This window comes from Lepidochelys kempii, chromosome 1, assembly GCF_965140265.1.
Source record: "Lepidochelys kempii isolate rLepKem1 chromosome 1, rLepKem1.hap2, whole genome shotgun sequence".
NCBI lineage: Eukaryota > Metazoa > Chordata > Testudines > Cheloniidae > Lepidochelys > Lepidochelys kempii.
The window spans coordinates 108,049,829-108,074,304 of record NC_133256.1 but is presented as its reverse complement, the minus strand read 5'-3'; the positions used below and the strand labels follow the sequence as shown (position 1 = coordinate 108,074,304).

The following is a 24,476-nucleotide window of genomic DNA, read 5'->3' as shown; positions in this document are numbered from 1 at the left end:
CATTTTGGCTGGGACAGTCCCTTTGTTAAACCTGGTCCTGGCCATCCTGACTTTTTTTTTTTTTTTTTTGGCAAAAGTGGGTATTTGTCCAGTTTGCTGTTGGCAAGTGGCTTGGGCCAGCCCTGCATGGGGCTCTGGCAAGCAGCTGAGGCCAGCCCTGCATGGGGGAAGGGAGGCTTGGACAAGTGGCTAGGGATAACCCTGTGCAGCAGGAGGGGAGGCTTGGTCTAACCCCACACATTATTCCATTTTCCCTTTGGGAAATATGGTCACCCTACCTTTATCATTTCTTTCATCCTCCTCTAGATTGTCTCCATTTTATCAAGATCTCTTTTCATAATGAGGAACCCCCAAAACTATGCACAGTGCAAAAATAAGAATGACAAGTAACAAGTCACTATAAATCCAAGTTTCTCTCATCAGAAACAAATTCCTTGTCCACCAAGTGATTCTTGTCTTGTGACTCAACCAGGTTTATCTCTTTAACAAGCAATAATCCTTATTCCTAGGCCCTCAACTAGCTAAACACAGAATTCGGGAGTTTTAAAGAACCAAACCTGTGTAGCTGGCCCAGAAGTCATAGACATTATCTCATAGGTGGCTGCAGTATCTGGTAACAGGACAAACAAAGAGCTCAAAAAGGATGCCATCAAATAAGATAGGATGGAGACAACTGCCAATCAAGGCTTTGCAAAAATGGCAAAGGATTCCGTTCCACCTCCAGAAGTTTAAACGTGGGTCATATGGCATTTTCAGAATGTTTTAGACTTGCCCAGAAGTCTCATCCCTGTCAAAAACATGCACCGTTCTAGCTGACAACTGTGCTTCCCTCAAAAGAAGAAAGGTAGTTAATAAACCCTGGCAAATCTTTAAAAAGGCAGTTCCTTCTCTCTCAAAAAAGGGAGTACATTTCAAAGCCCTGCTTTACTGTTTGTCAAATCAATGGCACAAACATAGATTCAATTTTCTCAGCTGCATGGACAGAACTACCTTTGCATCTGCCAAGAAATAAAAGCATCTGAGCAAATGATCAGAGAATCTAATATATCCAGGTCTTTCTCTCCTAATAGAGTTTAACAGACAAGAGTAAAGAGCCTAAAAACAGAAACAACGACACCCAGTTATTACTCAGGAAATTCTTAAAACTGTGTGAAGATCCTTGCAATATTCTTCGACAAATGGCTTAGAAACAGTGTGACACAAGGAATAAATTCAGAGAACTGTGCATATAATTTCAAAATGCATTAGGTAACATCCCTTCCAAGAAGCTATAGGAAACTTGGAAACTTTACCTCTCACACTCAGAAGTAGTCTTGTCCATGGATTATTTAAAACATGGATAGGAAACAGCTGAAATAAATAGCCAATTCTCAGCATGAAAGGAGGCCAACAATGGGCTGCCTTACCAATCATTAAGAAAGATGTTGTTCAGATATATTCGCTAATTATCTAGAAGATAGGAGACATAACAGAGGCAGCAAAATAGGTTCATGTCCCAAAATTATTTAGCTTAATAAAGAATCAATACTGTGTACACCTAGTCTGAGAAAAAAACATGTTTGTAATTCTGTTATCGCATCCCCGCTCTCTCCCCACTTTTGCCTATTGGATTATTCCCATCTGTTATAACCAAGGGACTATCTTTTCACTACGTGTTTGTAGAACACCTACCAAATGGGGCCCCTGTTCCCTGACTGGGGCTTGTAAGTATTACAGTACTACAAATAACAAAGAATAGTAATAATTAGAAACTACAGGAATGCCAGAAGGATCTAACAAAAAGTAGGAATTGGGGCGACACAAAGGAATTCAAAGAGATAAGTGCAAGGTAAAACTTGTAGCAGGTGTAGCATGAACAATTTAAACCATACAATGGGTTCTGATTAAGTATTAATCACTCTGAAATTATTATGGATAGTTCAATGAGGATTTTTGCTGGATGCACGGCGCTGATCAAGAAGTGAACAAAAGTTTAGTATGAAAAAGATGGAAAGTAATGTGATAAGCAATAGAAGACTACATGATATATATAAACAGTACATCTTCACCTTAAACTGAATATTACATTCAGTTTAGTGAATCTACATCTATACTCTTCAGACAAAAATCAATCATCTAAAAGGACACAAAAGAGATAGACAATATCCAAAGTATGCACGGTAGAGATTCCATGCATGAAGAAACTAAATACATTACAATTATTTAATTTGGAAGGTGGAACACTAAGGGGAGCTGTGGCAGAGGTGTAGAAAACTATTATATTTATAAAATGGAAAGAAAGCACTCATTTTAGTGAATGAACATTAGAAATTTGTAATGAATATCTTCCTGAAAGCCCACTTCTTACTTTTCTGCTATACCTATGAATAACCCAAGTCCTCTACTTATTTTATTTATTTATCTTATGAGCAAACTGCTTATTTATAGGGCTGTCTGTTAATCACAGTTAACTCACACAATTAACTAAAAAAAAATTAAACGTGATTAATCACAGTTTTAATCACACTGTTAAACAGAATGCCAATTGAAATTTATTAAATATTTTTAGATGTTTTTCTACATTTTCAAATATATTGATTTCAATTACAACACAAAATACAAAGTGTACAGTGCTTACTTTATATTATTATTTTTATTACTTATATTCGCACTAAAAATTATAAACAAAAGAAATAGTATTTTTCAATTCACCTCATACAAGTACTGTAATGCAATCTCTTTACCATGAAAGTGCAACTTATAAATGTAGATTTTTTTTGTTACATAACTGCTCTCAAAAACAAAACACTGTAAAACTTTAGAGCCTACAAATCCACTCAGTCCTACTTTTTGTCAGCCAATCGCTAAGACAAACAAGTTTGTTTACATTTACAGGAGATAATGCTGCCCACTTCCTATTTACAATGTCACCAGAAAGTGAGAACAGGAATTCACGTGGGACTTTTGTAGCTGGCATTGCTAGGTATTTACTTGTCAGATATGCCAAACATTCATATGCCCCTTCATGATTTGGCCACCATTCCAAAGGACATGCTTCCATGCTGATGGCGGATTCTGCTCGATAACAATCCAAAGCAGTGCAGACTGATGCATGTTCATTCACTCTTCTGGGAATGGAGCCTGCCACCCCGGGCATGAGCTGCCTGCTGCCCTTAGTGTAAGCAGAGACAGGGTGGGCTCCACCCTGACATCTGGTGGTGAGGTGTGGCAAGTTGTGGAAAAGAACTTCAGGGGCTGATCTCATTTGCATAGGCACAACCACCCCGCCTAGAATGAGGCCATAACTGCCCAAATCGTCACTTTGGCTGCTGTGGGATCCCCAGTGTCTCTGTTATTGGGGCGGGAAGAATAAATTGTTAGTACCCTGATTATGGGAACTGTGCTTGGAACTGTACTTGGCCTTTTTGTTATGATGGAGGACTCACCATCAACTGAGTAGCACTCACTAGGCAAGGGACATGGGTTCCAAAACTCTGTGAATTGAGAGAGACTTGAGACAGGTATTAGTGCCTGGTGGTGTAGGCCCCTTTTGTGAGGGCCTGAAGCACCAATTGCACCTCTGTCTCTCTCCACTGTGGAATGTCAGAGCTAATTTTGGGTCTATTAAGAGTTTTGTTACAGGTATTGTGCTGAATTCACTTCAGCCTTATAGTGCACCAGCACTAAGGCTCCCACTACTATGAGCTGAAATCACTGAGCACTGTGTCAAGTAGGGGGGGAGCCAGAAGTTCTAGTGTGCAGTGGAGCCGGTCGTGAGACAGCAGTGTGTTCGTGAGACGGCGAGCTGAGCGGAGCCGGTCGTGAGACAGCGGTGTGTTCGTGAGACGGCGAGCTGTCCGGAGCCGGTCGTGAGACAGCGGTGTGTTCGTGAGACGGCGAGCTGTCTGGAGCCGGTCGTGAGACAGCGGTGTGTTCGTGAGACGGCGAGCTGAGCGGAGCCGGTCGTGAGACGGTGAGCTGTGCAGAGCGGAGCCGGTCGTGGTGGAGCGGAGCAGAGCCCTGTGGGGCAGTCAGCTTCAGGACACGTAAGGTGCCCCTTACCTCTTTCCCCCACACCCAGGCACATTTTAGCCAGATTGGGGAGTAACACTCTGCAGGTGAACTTTTGAACTCCGGGGCTGGACTTTTTTTGGACTTTGGGCGATTTGTGGATTGCTGGACTCAAGAGACGTTTGGGTTCTGGGACTCAAGAGCCTGAGGGAAAGGATGTGGCCCAAATTTTCTGGGGTGGGTCAGTGTTCATGGTTTGGTTAATGAACACTAGTTGTGGTGTTTCCCCAATTTAATGCTGATGTTGTTTGCCTCATGTTATTAAAGATTCTCTACTACACCAAGACTCTGTGCTTGCGAGAGGGGAAGTATTGCCTCCTTGAGGCGCCCAGGGGGTGTGTAAGATTTTCCCAGGTCACTGGGTGGGGGCTCGAGCCAGTTTTGCATTTGCTTTAATGAGAGGGAACCCCTGTGTATTGAACCCGGCCCTTGCTGCTATCAACTTGGCCTGGCAGAAGGGTTACATTTGTAAGCCACTTTCTTCCCTGGATGGGAGGAAGTTTGTGGCCAGGGCCTGTTATGTGACTCCCCTGGAGAAGGGGAGCACAGCAAAAAAAGTTTGGGAGCCTCAGCTCTACGGTAACTATGGTAGCTGTATTAGCCTCCTGCCTGCGCTCTGCAGGGATCAATGCTTATGAATCTACACAGTGGTAGATACTCCAGCATGGCACCCCCAGGCTTTCCCAGTCCACCAGTGACTGCTGCACAGAGTCATGTAGGGAGCACTCCACGGAGCTGAGCTGTAGAGACACCCTCCACCACCAGGGAGGAGGAAGCAGCACCTGCTTCCTGGAAGGTTTCGGAAAAGAATTAGAGTCTTGCAGTATAGTAATAATAATAGCATCTGCAGCTACAGTTAAAGTGCCAGAGCCTTGGCTGTTGTAAATCAGCAACATACAGCACCTGAAGGTCTGGTCCAAAAACTACAAGGGCTGTCCATCCTCTTGCCATTGACTTCAATGGGCTTTGAATCAGCCCTTATATGTGTAATTATTTTTTTTAAAATGTAGGTTGGGGTTTTCAGTGGGATACAAGATGGCTAGGCACCCAACTTCCACTGACTTTTCACAGGAATTGGGCACCAACTCCTTTAGGCTCCTTTGAAAAATCCCAGCCTAATTCATTAATTTTTACAAATAATGTACTTAACAATTAGTTCTCTTTTCAAATGAAGTGTCTTACCACATCTTATGGATAAAACTATATTGCATCTGTGGTGCTGTAGTTCTTTAGTACTGATTTTTAGTGACCTGGAAAGTATATAAGAACATGCGTGTACACAGAGTTTGCAGAGATACTGTGTGTATCAGACATGCAGCAATAACTGTGTGCTGCATACCTGCGTTTCTCTGTACGGGAAAACTCTGAAAATTTAGGCTCAAGCACAGCCAGTGTAGATAGCGAAAAACTAAGTTATAATAATATTAGTAAATTAGAGATAGACACTACCATTTCACTAAACACTCCAGAGCGATTCTGTGCCAGCCTTAAAAGATTGATTCCATGGGGCTTGCACAGAAATTGGACCAGTTTTTAATTTAATCTTTAATCTGATGCATGAAAATTATACTTTAACACTGACACAGCATCTTGAACTCACCTTGTTAATTTGCACCCATGCTAACATTAATCAATGTTCAGAAAAAACTCTATATACTGTGCAATAAGTAAAATACTGTGTTTCAATACCTGTTTCACAGCCTGATCCAAATCCCACTGAAGTCAATGGAAAGTGTCCCATTGACTTTAGTGGACTTTGGTTCAAGCCCTTAAACAACAGAATGAGCTAAAGATGCCATGACAGCTTTAGCTAATAACATATTTGTTTTCATTTGTTTCCATATATGTTCATATTATACACAAAGGTACATTAAAAGACTGTTATTTAAGTTGCAAAGTCAAGCTCTTGAAAGTTAGTAAATATAACATTTACAGTTGCCCATGCAACTTTAATTCTGCCCCATTGTGATTCCATCCTGTGTACTGAGGCAGGGGTCCTGTGAAAAAATTAGTATGTGATTGTATAATTCATGACTGTATCTTAATGCCTACACACAAGGGAGTCAAATTAAGGTTGCCCCGGCAACTTTTATCGTTGCATTTCCTAACTTTCAAATGTTTGACTTTGCAACCGAAATAACTTTTACATTGTAATTTTCTAGATGTATGGATTTTTTATTTTGCACAGCTGTCAGAAACCCCCACCCTGAATCATCAGCAGGGTCTGAATCCTAACATCCTTCAGCATTACAGCACAGACTGCTACGACTTGAGCTCTAAGGACTAACATTAGAAGCCAGCTGATAAAGGTTTATTTTTCCAGAGCTGGCAGGTGAGGAGCGAAGTTGATGGGTTGCTGCTCCAGGGGTGGTTGAAGGGAACCCAGCCTGTCTCTCCCAGACCAGAAGTTGAGGGAGCTCCAACCCCTTGTGGTGCTTCCATGGAGTGGGTGATAAATGGGGCAGTGGAGCCATGACTAAGGTGTTGGGGTTTATTGAGCAGGAGAGCCGAGCCCAGCTATCTTCCCTGCCGGCGCCTCTCCCCCCCCAACAACACCCTGGTGTTCCCTCTACTGTGTGTGCTGCTGCTGCTGCTTTGGTGGTGGCATGAGCCCAGCCTCAGAAGGTTCAATGATTTAGGCAGGCTGACAACATTTTTCTGAGGAACAGAAGGAGAGAAGGAAAATGGCAACTGTTAATATTTTATATCTCATACAAATCTGAATGGAATTCACAGGACAAAGAAAAGGCACTTCCGTAGCCTGGGGAGATTCCCCCTGCTGAAGAGTGGATTTGATTTAAATCAAATTGATTTAAATCATGGTTTAAATCACTAGTCATGAAGACTCGATTTAATCATGGTTTTCTACATAAAAGTGCATTCATGTTGGTTGTTATAACCTTAATACATATTCTTCACAACTCAGAGACAGATGTAGGTTTCATTTTTAGAAGATACACACTATACATTTTTAAACAGTGATTTATTTTGAAAACTTTTCAGATTAGTTTTACAGCTATATCAGAAAATGAATGATTACTTATTTCATATATCAAAGATAATTGAAGGAGATATTTATGAAGTCATTGGAAGGTGAACAATCTCCAATTCAACAGGTTAATCATTAATATTTGGAGGATTTTCTTGCCATGCTGTATTAGGAGGAGAACATCACCAGACAGACATTTACATTGTTTTATTTAACTAAAACAATAACGTTAAGGACTCTGGATTTTTTTCTTCAACAGCAAATATATAATATTTTAAGAAAACAAGCATATGTCCCTCACTTCTCACATTTATCTCCAGACTTCTTCTCCTTGTCCAGATCTATTCCACCCCCAACAATCTTCTATTAATTGAACTTTTTGAAACTTTGCACTTTTAGAGAGAGGTAAGGGATTGACTCTGTACATAAATTTGCAGAGGGACAGTAGAGTTGAGGTTTGTTATCTCTCACCTCTATATATTATTTATTTATTTTAAAACATTTTTGCCATTAACAAGCATATTACTTTTGGAGACACAAATCCACAGTTTGAGAACTGCAGAACTAAGCATCTCTGATCGTATCTTCTAGACTGAGCACTGAGTAGTGTGACAGGGTCGGGCCAGATGGCTATAGGAGAGTAACAGAAGGCAGATATATTAGCCCCATGCTAAGTAGGTCCCTTTTCCCTGGGTAAGGTAACAGGGAAGGTTCCAGAACAATTAGGAACCTTCTGGAGACAATTAAGGCAGGCTAATCAGGGCACCTGGGTTTTAAAAAGGAGCTCACTTCAGTTTGTGGTGTGCGTGTGAGGAGCTGGGAGCAGGAGGCACTAGGAGCTGAGGGTGAGAACGCGGACTATTGGAGGACTGAGGTGTACAAGCATTATCAGACACCAGGAGGAAGGTCCTATGGTGAGGATAAAGAAGATGTTGGGAGGAGGCCATGGGGAAGTAGCCCAGGGAGTTGTAGCTGTCACGCAGCTGTTCCAGGAGACACTCTAGACAGCTGCATTCCACAGGGCCCTGGGCTGGAACCCGGAGTAGAGGGCGGGCCCGGGTTCCCCCCAAATCCTCCCAACTCCTGGTCAGACACAGGAGGAGTCGACCTGGACAGTGGGTTCAGAAAAACGGCCAAGCTGAGGGCTGCCGTGAAGCTCCAAGGCGACCAAATCCACCAATAAGTGCAAGACCCACCAAGGTAGAGCAGGAACTTTGTCACAGTAGATAGAAAGATTAACCTAAATAATCTACACAGAAGCCTCTGGAACCCCATAAGATTGGATCCCTAATCCATGAACTATTGGAATTTATTTACAAAGCTTTTCTTAAACATTACATGAATATATTGTCTCATACTATAGAATTAGAATTTATAATCCCTATTCCATGATGAGATATCTTTGAACTATAATGTATCTTAATTAAAACTATCTTTAGATAGGTTTATTCCTCAAAAAGCATTTTATCAAAAAAATCCGATTTACATTTTAAAAAATCAGATTTTTTTTATTTAAAAAAAAAAATCATTGATTTTTATCGACCCTGCCCTACTGAACACCAAAGGCCTACTGCAAACACTGAAGATGTGAGAGCTTCTCAAAGGAAAGGTAACAAAACTCCTTTATAATGGAAAGTGTGACACAACCTAAATATAAGGGCCCTGCCAGTTCCCCTCATCATTATTATAACACCTTGTAGTTTGTATTTACTGCCTCATTGTTACTTTGGGACCTAACTTCCATTCAAATGAATTCCTATTTCCTCCCCTCAGGCACTTGAAAGTAAGGATTCTTTATTGTAATGGAAATATGTTATATAAACATGTTAGGGAATATCTCTGGCTTTGGGGTCAGAGATAATATTAGCATAACGGGTGTGCTCTGTGATTCTGGATCAGTGACATTTGCTGCAAAATTTCAAATTTTGAAAGAAGCAGCAAAATTCAACATTTTGGATGCAGAATTCTCCATTCTGCAGCAGCCAGGCACCGCACGTTTGGTTTTCCTTCTCCATGCCCCAGTCTGCCCGAAGTTGCCTCTTTGTCTCCAGGTTCCCTTGAAAGGAGGAGCCATTTGGATTATTAACCTATGCTCCCACTCTACTGGCCTTAAAAGGGTAGCCCGAAGGAAAAGGAGATTTCTTTCCAACCTTTGCAGCCATCAGTCTATACAGAGCAGGACAGATCCAGCACATCATACAGGTTGCTCTGAACAGCATTGGGGCACTGGAACCGCCGCTGTACTTCTCCAAAGAGGTATGGAGGGAACTATTCACGGTTCCATGGATCTTGTTAGTGAGCCCAGGATTGCCAAATCTGACCAGAAGCCAGGGAGCAGAGCTCCCTAGGGTGCCAGCTGGAGTACATTTCTGACCTATTGCCAACTCTCATGATTTTACCACAAGCCTCATGATATTTGGTGTTCTTCTTAAAGCCCCTGCTCCAGAACCAAGTGGCTGCATGAGCATCTCAACTTTCATTTTTTTTAAAAGTCATTTTTTTGGAGAAAAGCTTGAAAAATGTGACCTCTACAGGCTCAAAAGCCGGAAAGTAAATAAAAAGAACCCAAATTGTATTATTTTTGAAAATCTTAATTTTTAAGTCATTCTCGTGAGTTTCTGAGGCTTGATTTTTGAACATCTGACGTCTGCACACTGTGGTCTGCCCGCCAGTGAGTCAAGAAGCCAGGGCTGTAGGCTTCCTTAGGCAGCCAGAAAGCTGACACTGGCTCAAAGCTCCCTCTTTTCCTCTCACAGATGGAGGGTGTTCTGAATCTGAGCTGGGTAACACTGGGGCAACTGAGAACCCAGAAGCTAAGGAGAGAGGATCCCCTCTGTCCTCCTGGTAGGGAGAGGAGACGGCTGAACCAGGCTTGTCTGGAAAGCACTGTGGCAGCCAGGGTCCAGGGAAGCAATACGAATGAGAACAATACCAATAAAATAATTTCTCTCGCAGCACAGGCACCAGCTTCCTCCTTTCCCTGGGGGGCTCAACCCCAGCCCTCCCCACACCCCTTCCCCCAAGGCCCCGCCTCTGCCCTGCCTCTTCCTACCCCCACTCCGCTCCCACTCAGTTCCGCCCCTTCCCCAGAGCGCGCCCTGTCCCTGCTCCTCCCCTCCCCCACAGCGCCTCCTGCCCACCGTGGACCAGCTGATCGCAGCCAGGGGAAGGTGCTGGGTGGGAGGGGGAGGAATTGATCAGCAGGGCCGCCAGTGGATGGGAGGTCTTGGGGGTTGAGAGGGGGTGCTGGTTGCCTGTTGGGTGCAAAGCACCCACTATTTTTTTTCCGTGGTGTTCCAGGGCTGAAGCACCTACGAAGTCAGCACTTGTGTCTTGCAGTATTTGTCACAAAAGTATTTTCCCCACTCAGTATTTTCAGGGTTTGGGGAGGGGGTGTTCTCCATGACTCCCCAAGCCTCAACAGCCCTGATGTTACCCAGGAACCACACCCACCCTTTTTGAAAAGACCCATTTTTCAAAGAAGAGCCACCAAAGCCAGCTGGAAGCTCCCTTCTTCTCTGGTACACATTCAGTACTTCCTTGGCTGACGCCACAGTCGCCTAAGCCCGGGGAACCATGGAGAGGAGCCACTGTGGAAATGGCAATGTACCACCCCCTCTATCTGTGTCTGCTAGATTCTCATCCCCTCTAGCCACAGGGATGAAGGGGACAAAAAGGCTCTAAATGTGCTATGAATGAGTCCTTAACAACATCAAGCTGTCATTTTTGTTAGCCTTTGGAGCAGCTGTAAAACACAGGCAATAAAATACTTTCTGTAAATTATGTGGGCCACATTATGGCCAATGCAGAGAAAGTGGTAACAAGTGCACAAAGTACAGCAAAAGCAGAGCTAATCTGCACAGGGAATCCTAGTGCAGAGGCACAGATAACCTCCTTGGGAGGCTAGTAAGGACTATTGCCAGGAGAGAGACCATACGTGCAGAAATACGCAAACATGTCTCCTGTTTCCTAGGTCCAACCCTGCTATGTCTCTCAACTACTGTGCTAAGGGCCTGCAAAGTGTTTCTCTGTGGATTTCAGCGGGGGGGGGGGGGGGGGAAGGAGGACAGAATATCCTCTTGGTGCTAATCTGTATGGTACAGACCTCAGGTGGTGATAGTCTGATGCCCTGATCAATGTCACAGGGACCAACCGGCTACATTTTCTGTGCCCCCCACAATCTGCTCTCAGGTAGCACTATAAACTCACACTGTACACAACAGTACCAGGCTTCCCCACCAAAAATGTCATTGCTTTCTAGCTCAATACACCTCCAAATGCCATTCTCTTCTGATTCCTAACCACCTTCTCTTTCTTCCTCCCAAAGCCTCAAAACACTAGACTCTGTCCTCAGACTTGCGTAACTGACAGAAAAATGTGGCCCCAAGAATTCAGTGTGAAATCAGAGACAAATGATCGTTACCGGTTTCAAACATCATTCTCATTTTGCCAATCACAGTAGCTGCCTGCAAGGAGAACAGTTAAGGGAAAGCGGCTGTGCATGAATGCTTGGGTTCCCTTTATGGGAAGTGATTGTGCATAAATGCTTGTGCTCCAATTAAATGGACACCCAGTGCTACGTTTGTTTTCTATGGGTCATTAGCAAATTAAATTATTTTTGTTCGAAAATTAAAACTCGAGACATTTATTTAGGCCAGAGACCTCACTCCTAAAGGGATTAGGAGGACTCAAATGTATTGGGCCCCTCAATCCTGATATTATCCCTTTAAATAACCAGATTAATTTTACTTTGGTGTCCAAGCTTTCCCATGTAGAAAATAAATTCTTATGAGTATAAATTTCCCTTGAGTCTCAACCAGCAAAAAAGTGGCTATCTATTCTTCCTAAACCTGACTCCGCTCTTCCCAAGATATGGTTGATGCAGAAACAGAAAGGGAAAGTGGCAAAGGTGGCTTCAAGTTATCTTTGCACCTCCTGTATTCTGTCATAGCCATACCCCTTCTCTCCCCAGCATGCCTCCTATTCAAAGGACTTCAAAGAGCCACCCCACTTGTGAAACCTCATTACACAGAATCATAGAAATGTAGGACTAGAGGGGACCTCGACAAGTCATCTAGTCCAGTACCCTTCACTGACACAGGACTAAATATTACCTAGACTATCCCTGACAGATGTTTGTCTCACCTGTTCTTAAAATCCGCCAATGACAGAAATTCCACAACCTCCCTAGGTAATTTGTACCAGTGATCAATTACCTTTGCCGTTAGGAAGTTTTTCGTAATGTGTAACCTAAGTCTCCCTTGCTGCAATTTAAGACAGTTATTTCTTGTCCTGTCCTCAGTAGATATAGAGAACAATTTATCATCTTCTTATTATAACAAACTTTTATGTACTCGAAGACTGTTTTCATGTCCCCTCTCAGTCGTCTCTTCTCCAAGCTAAACAAACCCAATTTTTTCAACCTTTCCTCATAGGTCATATTTTCTAGACCTTTAATCATTTTTGTTGCTCTTCTCTGGACTTTCTCCAGTTTATCCACATCTTTCTCAAAGTGTGGTGCCCTAAACTGGACACAGTACTCCAGGTGAGGCCTTATCAGTGCTGAGTGGAATGGAAGTATTACCTCCCATGTCTTGCTTACAACACTAATACATCCCAGAATGATGTTCACTTTTTTTGCAACAGTACTATGTCGTTGCCTCATATTTAATTTGTTATCCACTATACTGCCCAGATCTTTTTCTGCAGCACTCCTTCCTAAGCAGTCATTTCCTATTTTGTATTTGTGCAATTGACTTTCCTTCCCAAGTAAAGTACTTTGTGTTTGTCCTTATTGAATTTCATCCTATTTATTTCAGACCATTTCTCCAACTTGTCAAGATAATTTTGAATTCTAATCCTGTCCTTCAAATGCTTGCACCCTCTCCCAGCTTGGTAATGTCCACAAACTTTATAAGTGTATTCTCTATGCCATTATCCAAATCATTTATGAAGATACTGAGTAGAACCGGGCAAAGGACATATCCCTGCAGGATTCCACTCAATGTACCCTTCAAGTGTGACTGTGAATCATTGATAACTACTCTCTGAGTACAATTTTCAAATCAGTTGTGCATCTACCTTATAGTAGGCTCATCTAGGCTACATTTCTCTAGTTGGCTTATGTGAGACAGTATCAAAAGCCTTACTGAAGTCGTGATATATCACATCCACTGCTTCTCACCATCTTCTTTACCCTGTCAACGAAGGATATTAGGTTGGTTTGACAAGATTTGTTCTTGACAAATCCATGTTGACTATTACTTATCAACTTATTATCTTCTAGATGATTACGAATTTGATTGTTTATTTGCTCTTTTATCTTTCCAGATACCAAAGTTAGACTGGTCTATAATTCCCTGGGTTGTCCTTATTCCCTTTTTTATAGGTAGGGTGCTATATTTGCCCTTTTCCAGTCCTTTGTGATCTCTCCTGTCCTCCATGAGTTCTCAGATATAATAGCTAATGGCTCAGAGATCTCCTTTTCAGCCAATTCCTTAACTATTCTAGAGTATATTTCTTCAAGCCCTGGCAACTTGAAGACATCTAATTTGTCTAAGCAATTCTTAACTTGTTCTTTCCCTATTTTTGCCTCATATCCTACCCCATTTACATTGATGTTCACTATGTTAGTTTTCCTATCACTGCCAACCTTTTTGATGAAAACTGAAACAAAAAAGGAATTTAACACTTCGGCCATTGCTGTGTTTTCTATTATCGTTTTTCCCTCCTCATTGAATAATGGTCCTACTCTGTCTTGGTCTTCCTCTTGCTTCTAATGTATTTGTAAAATATTTCTTGTTACCCTTTATGTCCCTAGCTAGTTTAATCATGTTTTGTACGTTGGCCTTTCTAATTTTGTCTCTACATGCTTGTGGTGTTGTGTTTTTTTTATATTCATCCTTCGTAATTTGACCTAGTTTCCACTTTTTTGTATGACTTTTTGAGTTTCAGTTTGTTGAAGAACTCCTTGTTAAGCCAGGGTGGTCTCTTAACATATTTCCTATCTTTCCTACGCATTGGGATAGTTTGCTCTTGTACCCTTAATGTTTCTTTAAAAAACTGTCAACTTTTCTGAACTCTTTTTTCCCTTAGACTTGCTTCCCATGGGCTCTCAATGACCAATTCTCTGAATTTGCTAAAGCCTTCCTTCTTGAAGTCCTTTATTCTACTGTTTCCCCTCCTTCCATTCCTTAGAATCATGAACTCTTATCATTTCAAGATCATTTTCACTCAAGCTGCCTTCCACCTTCAAATTCTCAACCAATTCCTCCCTATGTGTCAGAATCAAATCTAGAGCCTCTCTACCTTTTCTAATAAAAAGTTGTCTCCAATGCATTCCAAGAACTTGTTGGATACGTTGTGCCCTTCTGTATTATTTTCCCAACAGATGTCTGGGTAGTTGAAGTCCCCCATCAATACCAAGTCCTGTGCTTTGGATGATTCTGTTAGTTGTGGAGGAGCACAATAAAGGTGTCAGGTCACAATGAGGAATCCCTGTGTCTTTTCCTCAGCATGACAGTTAGCTGAATAAGAGTCTCTTTGGAATAATGCTCTTTATAAATAGGCACAACAGACTACAAGTGAAAGTACAAGAAAACTTAGTGGAGTATGACAAGGAACGTTCCCACTTTAGTTTTAATCCTTATATACAGTATCAAAAGTGGGTCAACTGGTCTGAGACGGAGCAACTTATTTGGAAAACGGTCCACATAATGAAAGGTATCTCCACTGCAACTTTTATGAACAGTTCCCTCCCTCCTACTATCAGTATAATTCTAATTTAAAATACATGGTTGAAATGCTGTAATTTGAAGCCATGGCTTTTCAGTCAAACAATTGCTAACATTGATGGTGATGCATGTGAAAAGATCCCTACTCTTTCAAAGAGAATAACTCCCCAATATAAACATATGTGCTCCAAAAAGCTTGTAACAATTTTCTTTTAAGAACTGTTTTTTCTTTCATTCATTTCCCATATTCAAGTCAAAGCTTTCAGCAGAACCAGCACACACTTTTCTGTTTAGCATTGACACGTTTTGTTCTGAAATGCAGGGAGGACCGTGATCTGACATGAAAGCTTAAAAATAAGAGACACCATCAATAGTAACAATGCTTTCCTAATTTTTTCAATGTACACTTCTTGAAATCTGGTAAGTTTACAATCTTCTTGTGTTGAAAACAGAATATAGTTTTAATGTGAAAATAATTTAACCATAACTTTCTGAAAGGAAACTCTACTTGTTATTCTCTCTATGATGTGGTATATTTACTGTAAACAAAAAGGTCAGGCCACCTACTATCAAAATCCATTGACTTGTTTCTCTACTTAAGACAAACCTGTTTTTTGAGCTTTTTGCCTTTTAATGGGCACACTGCCTTTGTTTATTATACTTCTGTTTTCACTAATTTTTATTATGGTGCCCAAAGGCCTTAAAAGCAGGGCATTAAAAAAGTATTAATATGGTTCTATGTAATTTTCTCTTCAATCCCTCTCCCCAGGCAGATGTCTTCTAAACACATACTATTTTCTAAAAGCATTTTCTAAAAAGCAGCTGATTAACAAACATTCTATTTAGATCCTCTCCGGCTGATCTGTCATTTATTTTCCATACGTCCCATCTGTTTTTAATTACGAGGGGTATTTGCATGAAAATGAGGTCTGTGTTTCTTAGTAGTCTGTTCATATTGTTTATGCCTAGTGAGTCACAATCCTAACTCTTTGGGGAAGTGAAAGAGTCTTAGGCCTTTTCTACACTACAGAGTTTTGTTAATGCAAGTTAAGCAGACGATCAAAAAACATAATTCAATCGTTTGTGTATGTTCACACAATGCTTCTTCTGTCGGTGGAGCACGCCCACAATTGGTGCTCTAGCATCGACAGAGAGAGCAGTGCACTGTGGGTATTTATCTCACTGTGCTACTCACCACCTTCTGCAGCCTGGAGTTGTGGGAAGGCAGAATGGATTTCAGTGCATCATGGGTGAGGGCTCAATGTCCCATGATGCAGTTTTTTTCCATCCCATGATTCCCTGGGCTTCCGACTGTGTTTCATAGCATTTTTCAACAGCCCCTGTTTACTGTGCGCCCACCTTCTCTGTCTGAAAGGATAGATCCTGCACTGCTCTCTGCTATTGTGGTCACTGTTATGAACACATCATGGCTGGTCATGAGGACTGAATCCGTCTAACCTGCTGTGTGCCATTGAAAGAAACACCACCAGAGTACTTTTGGCATTCACGGAGAAGCTGCACATAGTGGACCATCGCTTTTGGGCTTGGGAAACAAGCACTGAGTGGTGGGATCGCATCATTGTGCAGGTCTGGGGTGATGAACAATGGCTGCAGAACTTTCAGATGCAGAAAGCCACCTTCTTGGAACTGTGTGTGGTGCTCACACTGGCACTGCGGCGCAAGAACATCAAAATGAGAGCTGCTTTCTTGGTGAAGAAGTGTGTGGCGACCGCTGTGTGGAAGCTGGCGACTCCAAAAGTGCTACTGGTCGGTCACGCATCAGTTTAGAGCTGGGAAGTCCACCATTGGGGCTGCATTAAGGCAAGTGTGCAGGGCCACTAATCATATCCTGCTACGAAGAACTTTGGCTCTTGGCAATTTGCATGAAATGGTGGATGGCTTTGCAGAAATGGGTTTCCCTAACTGCGGAGGGGAGACAGATGGCACACGTATTCTAATTTTGACACTGGACCACCTTGCGACGGAATACATCAACAGGAATGAGTACTTCTCCATAGTGTTGCAGGCGCTTGTTCATCACCGTGAGCATTTTACTGACATTAACGTGGAGTGGTCAGGGAAGGTGCACGATGCATGCATCTTCAGGAACACTGGCCTGTACAGAAAGCTGGAAGCAGGGACTTTCTTTCCAGACCAGAAGATTCCAATGGACGATATTGAAATGTCCATGGTGATCCTGGGAGACGCAGCCTACCCCTTACTCCAATGGCTCATGAAGCCTTACACGGGAAGCCTAGACAGCAGCAACTAGGAGTGCTTCAATAATAGGCTGAGCAGGTGCAGAATGACCATAGAATGTGTCTTTGGCAGATTAAAAGCACACTGGCGCTGCCTTTATGGCAGGTTAGACCTAAACGAGGAAAATATTCCCATGGTCATAGCAGCCTGCTGTGTGTTCCATAATACTTGTGAAGCTAAGGCTGAGAAATTTCCCCCGGGGTAGAGCGTGGAAGCGGATCACCTGGTGGCTAATTTTGAGCTGCCAGATATCAGAGCTATTAGAGGGGCACAAGAGGGGTCTATTTGAAAGAGGGAGGCTTTGAGGCACCATTTTGACAATCAGCTCCAGTAATGAGTCATTCTATACCGCACTCTGCCATGCTTTGTTAACTTGCCGCCTTGCATGAAAATTTTTACTCAGCAAATTGTCAAATTGCCACTGTGTATTCATTCCAGCAGCAATCACTGTGTTTTGGAGACAAATAAAGATTGGTTATCGTTCAGCAAGTTTGTTTTTATTAAATACCAATAAACAACACACAAAAAAAGCTTGGTAGGAAGGGAGATAACAATGAAGGGCAGTGTAGGCTCTCATAGCTGTGTGTAAGTCCAGCAATCATTTTGGAAGCTGTTCAAAGAGGTGGAGGGACCAGGGTACCAAGATGGGCTGGGAAGTTGCAAGGAATGTGTGGGAGGAGTTTGGGGAGGGCATGGCAAGCAGTTCTGTATCATCTGCAGGGGGGTCGAGCACACTAATTCTGCCTGCAGTGTGATTAGGAACTTCGACATCTCTGTTTGCTCCTCCATCACTTTTATCATCTGCTCCTGGCCCATTAAAATTCACTCCTGGCTCTCCTTTCTGTCCTGCTCGTCTATTTTATAATTTTCTTTTAAAGTCTCTCTCCACTCCCTGTGTTCTTGTTTTTCGGCCTCTGAAGATTGGAGCACCTCTCAAAACATGTCCTCCTTGCACCTCCTTGATTGCTTCCTTATCTGGCAGAGGTGCTCCGCTGGTGTGTAGTGGGTTCCACTGAAGTCCACATCTGCAGAAGCACAAGAAACAAGAAACAGAAGCATGAATTTTAGTGCACACACCACATTGACTCATTATAGTAAAATGCACCTTTTAAAAAATACGAATCAGTTTCTCACTGTCTCTTGGCAAGCATACACCTTGGTGAACACCTTAAATATGGTGAGTTCAGCCCAGGGCGGGGGGAGGGGGAGGCGCTTAAGATGGGGCAAAGGGTCTTGGTGTTTTTTTAAGGGGATCACTACAGGTGACTAGGGACAATATTGTAAATTCTGCTGCCATTTTCACAGGCAGGGGTCACTGAAGACGGTATTTCACTCCTGAGGGTAAGGAAGGATGCAAGGGTGCATCTCTTGCATGAGTGTGGCTTCAGACCAGATCCCTATGCTGCTCGCCTGTGTGCCACTTTGGTTACCGCACAAGTGATTGCCGATTGGCAAGGGAAAGTTTCCTACAATTGGGGAAGGAACAAAGCAGCTCTGCCAAGGAACCTTCAGCAGAGGATTAGCGAGTACCTCCAGGGAAGTTTCCTAGAGATCTCTCTGGAGGATTCCCATGCAATCTCAGTGTGCATTAACACGCTGTTCCACCACACTGCTAAGCTACACAGGGGAACATGAAGCACAGACCAACACAGCTAGTCTTGTACGTTTATATCCCTTGACCCATTTCTAGCATATAACAAAGCAAAGGACAACTCTATTTCATATAACCGAGCAGCAACAACTCAAAAAGGTCACTTACCAGAGCTCCCCTCTCCTGCATCATGCACGCCAGAGACAGACTGCTGGGACTGGCTAGACCCCTCCGGAGTGGAAAAGAGTTCCTGACTCGCCACGCCACTGGATGACCCTTCCGGGTGCTCCATGTCGTCTTCCAACTCGACCTCCTTGTCCACCACTTCCTCATCGGAGTTGAGTCCACTGTCTCCAGCCCCACAAAGTATCCACAGGGCTCTTGGTGGTGAAAATGGGGTCACCACCGAGGATGGCATCCCATTCCTTATAGAAGCGGCAAATCTTTGGCCCAGCACCGGAGTGACGGTTTGACTCCCTTGCCTACTGGTACGCCTGCCTCAGCTCCTTTATCTTTGCACGACATTGATGTGTGTCCCATTTGTAGCTCTTATCCAACATGCCACAAGAAATCTGACTGTAGGTATCAAAGTTCCTACAGCTAGAGTGGAGCTGGGACTGCACAGCCTCCTCTCCCCACAGCGCCAGCAGATCTAACAACTCAGGTGTGCGCCAAATGGGAGAGCGTTTGCTGCAGGGAGTCGCCATGGCCAGCTGGGAAGATGAGATGTGAGCTGTCCATGCCAAACAAACAGGAAGTGGAATTTCAAAAATTCCCTGGACTTTAATGCCTGTGTACCTGGGTGCAGGGCAGCGGAGTTCTAACTGCTGACCAGAGCAGTCAATATGGAACACCCTCAAGGAGGCCATTTACAGCAACATAACCAAGCTCAGTGTTTACACTGAGCCTCTGTCGATATAACTTTGCCACCAAAAGCTTTATGCCTCTCATCAAGGTGGTTTTATTTTTGTCGGCAAAGCAGGAGGGTTTTGTCAGTGGAAGGAGCACTGTAGTGTGTACACATCCACTGTTTTGTCGATGGAAGCTGACTTCTGTCGACAAAACTCTGTAGTGTAGACATGCCCTTAATTTATGGGCCCAATCCTACATTTCTTGGGCCCCCAAAATGCCCATTTAAATCAGTAGGCTTTTGGGTGCCAAGGAGTAAATTACCAAGGGCCAGATCTGAAAAGAACTCTGTATGTGTCTGGTGCTATATTAATTACTGTTAGTAGTAGTAATAATGTTGCAAACAGAATGATAACAGGAGAAGAACATCAACTCTTAAAAACAATTATTCTGTTCTCTTGCAGATGGTTCTAGTAAAAAAAAAAAAAAGAATGTGAATTAGAGAAAATGGAGCCAATCCTACATTTCTTGTGCACCACAACTCCTATTGCTGGCAATGTGTGATATGTGTTCGGAATTTAAACAGAATCTTTAAAATGTTGACATGGAGCATTAGTAAAGTGTTTTGAGTGTAGTTTTTTGGATATGCAAGTACAGTATGAGTGAAAATCATCCCTTCCCCCATAATGAATAAATTAATGGGATTTATTCAGGAAAGTAACTGAGGATTAGGGGGAAACAATCCACACCCACCCCCAAAATGAGAAAACCACAGCTCCTATATGGCAGCTATTATAGCCAATGAATTGAAACTGCTATACAACCCCCTAAACCAGTTGTTTTCAACCTTTTTTTCATTTGAGGACCCCTAAAAAATTTTGAATGGAGGTGCAGACCCCGGTGGAAATCTTAGACATAGTCTCTGGACCCCGCCGTGGTTTGCAGACCACAGCTTGAAAACCACTGCCCTACACAGTGGCTCCAAGCCACTAGATCTATCAACGTGTGGGTCCAATAGGCTCTTCCTGAGTCCCCCCCTTAGCAGAGACCTAGTCACCGCTATTTCAGAGCTCCCTGCGCAGCACACAGGGAATGTGAATGGCCCTCTATGCAGTTGACCAAGTACTGTGCCTTACTGCACAGCCCTACTGCAGAGCTTAAGTGTGATGGAGAGCCTTGAATGGGCCCTCCATGGGGGAGTGAGTTTCGTCCTGTCTGAACACTTGTGTGACGTTGTTGGTTCAAGTTACTCTGGCACCTGGTATAAAAATGGCAGATAGTCTGTCATTTGCGTGAACAGTTCAATCCCCAATTCTGTGGCACTCGTGTAGAATTCATGCACTCTCTGAAGATATTTTTCTCTTCCATTCCGCTTTCTTAATTATTATTATTTATATTACAGTAGCATCTAATGGCCCCAGTTAAGTTCAGGGTCCCATTGTGCGAGGCTCTGTATATACATATAGTAAGAGATAGTCCGTGCCTCAAAGAATCTAAAGCTTTGACCCAGCAAAGACTTACTCTGGGATTACGCACAGTGTGGAAAATTAAACCAGGGGTGAATCTCTGCAGCATTGGATCCTACACAGACAAGATACGGGGTTGGAGAAAGGAAGTACTATCCCCTACATTTTACAGATGGGCAACTGAGGCACAGAGCAATTAGCTCGCTGATGTGCTGTGACCATTCCTTATCACATTGCTCATGTGCATCTCATTGATATTTTGTGCTTCAGCCCTCTGTTTGTCACTTCCCCTTGTTGCCACGTCTCATCGTTAGATTGCATATGCTTTGAATCAGAGATCAAACATTTTTTGGTTATGTGTACAGTGCCTAGCACAATGGGACCTAATCCCTGATTGGGGCTCCTGGGCACCACTGCAATGGCAATGCAAATAAAGAATAATAGTAATCTGTAGCAGAGACAAGACTTGACCTCAGATCTCTTCTATTTTAGTCCAGTGCCTTGACTACTAGACCATTCCGCCTCATTTATCATACTGTATTTTAAAATACAGGGGTTTCCCATTGGCCCACCAAACACTCTTCATCATTCTTTTCCTCATTATCTTGTATGGTATAAAAGCAAAGCTTTAACATAAGTGCTGATATGTATATCACAGTTTGCATATGTGCTCTGTAGAAAAAATAATATATATAATACCATGTCCATACAAACACTAATTCCTCTAATATTCTGAATACAAATTGGTAAATAAAGCCCCAATGTTTCAATTTGAACATTCCAAATACTGTAGCCTCTTTTGGGCATGGCATAAATCCTCTCTATTTGGAATACTAGAGAAATTATTGTATATACGTGTACATGGTGCATGAAAGTTACAGGATTTCACACCATATGTTTGTATTTTCCATACAACACAAAGCAAAACTGTAATGCCATTTTCATGTCACTCTGAAAAAAGTACGATCTTCTGAGTGATAGGTAAACAATAAAAGGCCCAAACAATACAAAAACAAACAGTCCTCATGAAAACTATTTCTAGTATTTAAAACCATTCCTCTACTGTTTACTGAGACGGGGTCACATTGCATCCTGTGCCGTTTGAAACATTTTTAGTATTCCAGATGTTATATGGACTGGTTTTGGAATGTCCTGAAGGAAGACTGAAACGGACACATTGGATTCTGCATACGTTTCTCCTTCACATACAGCTAGGATTTTAATATGAAGAGGCATTTTCTCCCCTATAAAATAATCTCACAAAAATTGTGAAACACAAAAAACCCAAAAACCTATGTACCCAGCTCACCATTTGAACACACACTGCTTGTTATCTCATCCACTCTCCCTGCTTATATTCACCTCTACTTAGGCCCCAATCCTGCCGTCGGGCGGATCCCTGTGCCTGCACAGAACCACTGGGGCTCCATTCAGGTGCACCCACAGAAATGAAATCAGGGCTTCTAACCGTAAATTATGCAGGACAAGGACTCTCTTCACAGCACCTCGCCCACTGATGGTACTCCAGAACCAATAATGATGACCACGGCGTATATTTAATACACTCTGCTTTATTATTTTCCGAAATAACCTCATGTCACCTGGTTCCTGCAGGAGGCTGCCTGATTGGGAAATTGTTTTTATCTGGCCATTTTAATAAACCAGTTCTGAGGCGACCACATAACAGCCACATACAAATAACCTCATTCCTACCCACGGGGCAGAATCTCCTCTTCTCCCGCACACGGGGGTGTGGGTGTGGGTGTGGGTGTGATTCCACAGCGCTGGACTAGCCCAGGCTCCTGTCCCTTTAAAAGTGACCTACGAGAGTCCAGGCTTCCTGGAAACTCTGTGCCTGCCTGCGGCCCCGCCTCTGCCCCAGCCCCGGGCAATGGCGCCTTCGCAGCGCTCCTGGCGGGAGGAGGTTGCCGTGCGGCTGGCTGGGGGAGGCGGCCGCATGCAGGGGGAAAGGCCGCCCGTTCCCTCTGGCGCTGCCCGTGCTCTCAAGGGTGGGGTGAGGGGGGATCAGTGCAACAAAGGAAAGCGCGTACAGCTAGTCCCGGCTCGGTTCGCTCCCCGGCCGGGGAGAGGGGAACCAGGGCGGGGACGTGTCTTCTCGGCTTCATCAGCCCATGTGGCCGCGTGCAGGAAGCACCGCGCGCTCTCGGCTGCGGCGCTTAAGCTTTGCCCCCACCCCACCCCACCCCAGCCCAGCCGGGCGCCCCCTTCCTCCCCACGGAGCGGGCGGCGGTAGCGTCAGAGGGCCGGGTCCGCACCCTCGGCTTGTGGCGGCAGCGGCTCAGCTGCCGGGGGAGCCGGGCTGCCGCGGACACCCGGCAGGGTGGATGCATTATTCAGCACACGGTGCATTGCGAGCTGCGGGAGCCGAGCTCCTGGGGGACTGTGCATGGGGCGGGTGTGGGTGGGTGTGTTCTCGGGTCCAAACGCCCGCCAAGGCTGGGTGGGGGTGGGATTCAGGGGCAGAGGAACATGCACTTACTTTATCTATGGTGCCCGGGAGCAGGCGGTCCAGCAGCCGGCACAGAACCACCCCGTCTTTCAGAGACGACTGCAAAAACCCCTCGGGGTCCGAGATGGTCTTTTTGGGCGACTCCAGCACGCCCAGGGTGATCAGCCATGTAACGGTCTGCTCCGCCGAGTTCATGGCTGCTGCCGCCGCCGCGCGGAGGGTAAATCCCAGCGAGCGGGGGGGAAGCAATCGCGCGCCGGAGGAGGCTGTATTTGGCCTGCGGGCCCCCCCCGCTAGGATCCCCCACCCCGGGCTTGGGGGGTTTCACATTGGAGCAGCAGAGGCCGGGGCCGCCGCTCCCTCCTCCCTCGCCATGGAGCTGCTGCAGATGACGACTCGCTTGGCCAAATCCAGTGGGTCCAGTTTCGCTCGCTCGCTCGCTCGCTCTCGTGCGTGTTGGCAGCTTGTCCACTGCCTTTTCATTACACACACATGAACCTGCAGCGCCTCCTCCCCCCGCCGCGGCGGCTGCCTCCGCATGACATCACTGACAGCCGGCGGAGAAGAAAAGACGCCAGGCCCCTGCTCGGCACGCAGACCTGCGGCGGAGCCCGCGCCCCTCCAGCGGGCACGGCTCGCGCGGGGCCCGGCGGCTGCGGCAGGCGGCTCTCCCCTTCGCGCCGCGCGCCGCTTGCTGGCCCCTCGGCGGGGAGCTGCTGTCTCCCAGAGCGTGGCATCTGCCGCACACGGGATGCAAACGCCAGCCTTGCAGCTATTGTATAAATGCGTCCTGCGTAGGTAATAGGGACCGTGTGTGTGTGTGTTTCTGTAGGATGGATTCACACATATTACGTGGGGATGTGTGTTCCCATGCATATACATATACATAGTTATACACATCCCCAGTAACCACGGTCAGGTTTAGGCAGACACTGGGAGACCATTTAAATCCCCCCCCTCTCCTCCCCTATATACATGGTGGCTAATATTGGTAATGTTTATCCTGGCCTTTTTCACCTAGAGGTAAAGTGGAGATTTGATCTTCAAATCGTGGCATCGTTCAGGATTT

The 24,476-nt window shown here is 44.4% G+C and overlaps 1 protein-coding gene across 4 annotated transcripts in view; it reads right to left on the bottom strand.

Moving 5' to 3' along the window:
- Positions 1-24,057, bottom strand: part of ARHGEF7 (Rho guanine nucleotide exchange factor 7) — a 195,254-nt gene extending 171,197 nt beyond the window's left edge. The window contains exon 1 of one of the 4 annotated variants that reach the window (XM_073349944.1): positions 23,438-24,057. In XM_073349944.1, coding sequence (XP_073206045.1) covers positions 23,438-23,602 — 165 coding nt within the window. In that variant the 5' untranslated portion in view covers positions 23,603-24,057. The remainder of the gene's footprint in view (positions 1-23,437) is intronic. The other 3 variants (XM_073349954.1, XM_073349964.1, XM_073349973.1) reach the window with 3 other exon arrangements.
- Positions 24,058-24,476: the final 419 nt, after the last annotated feature.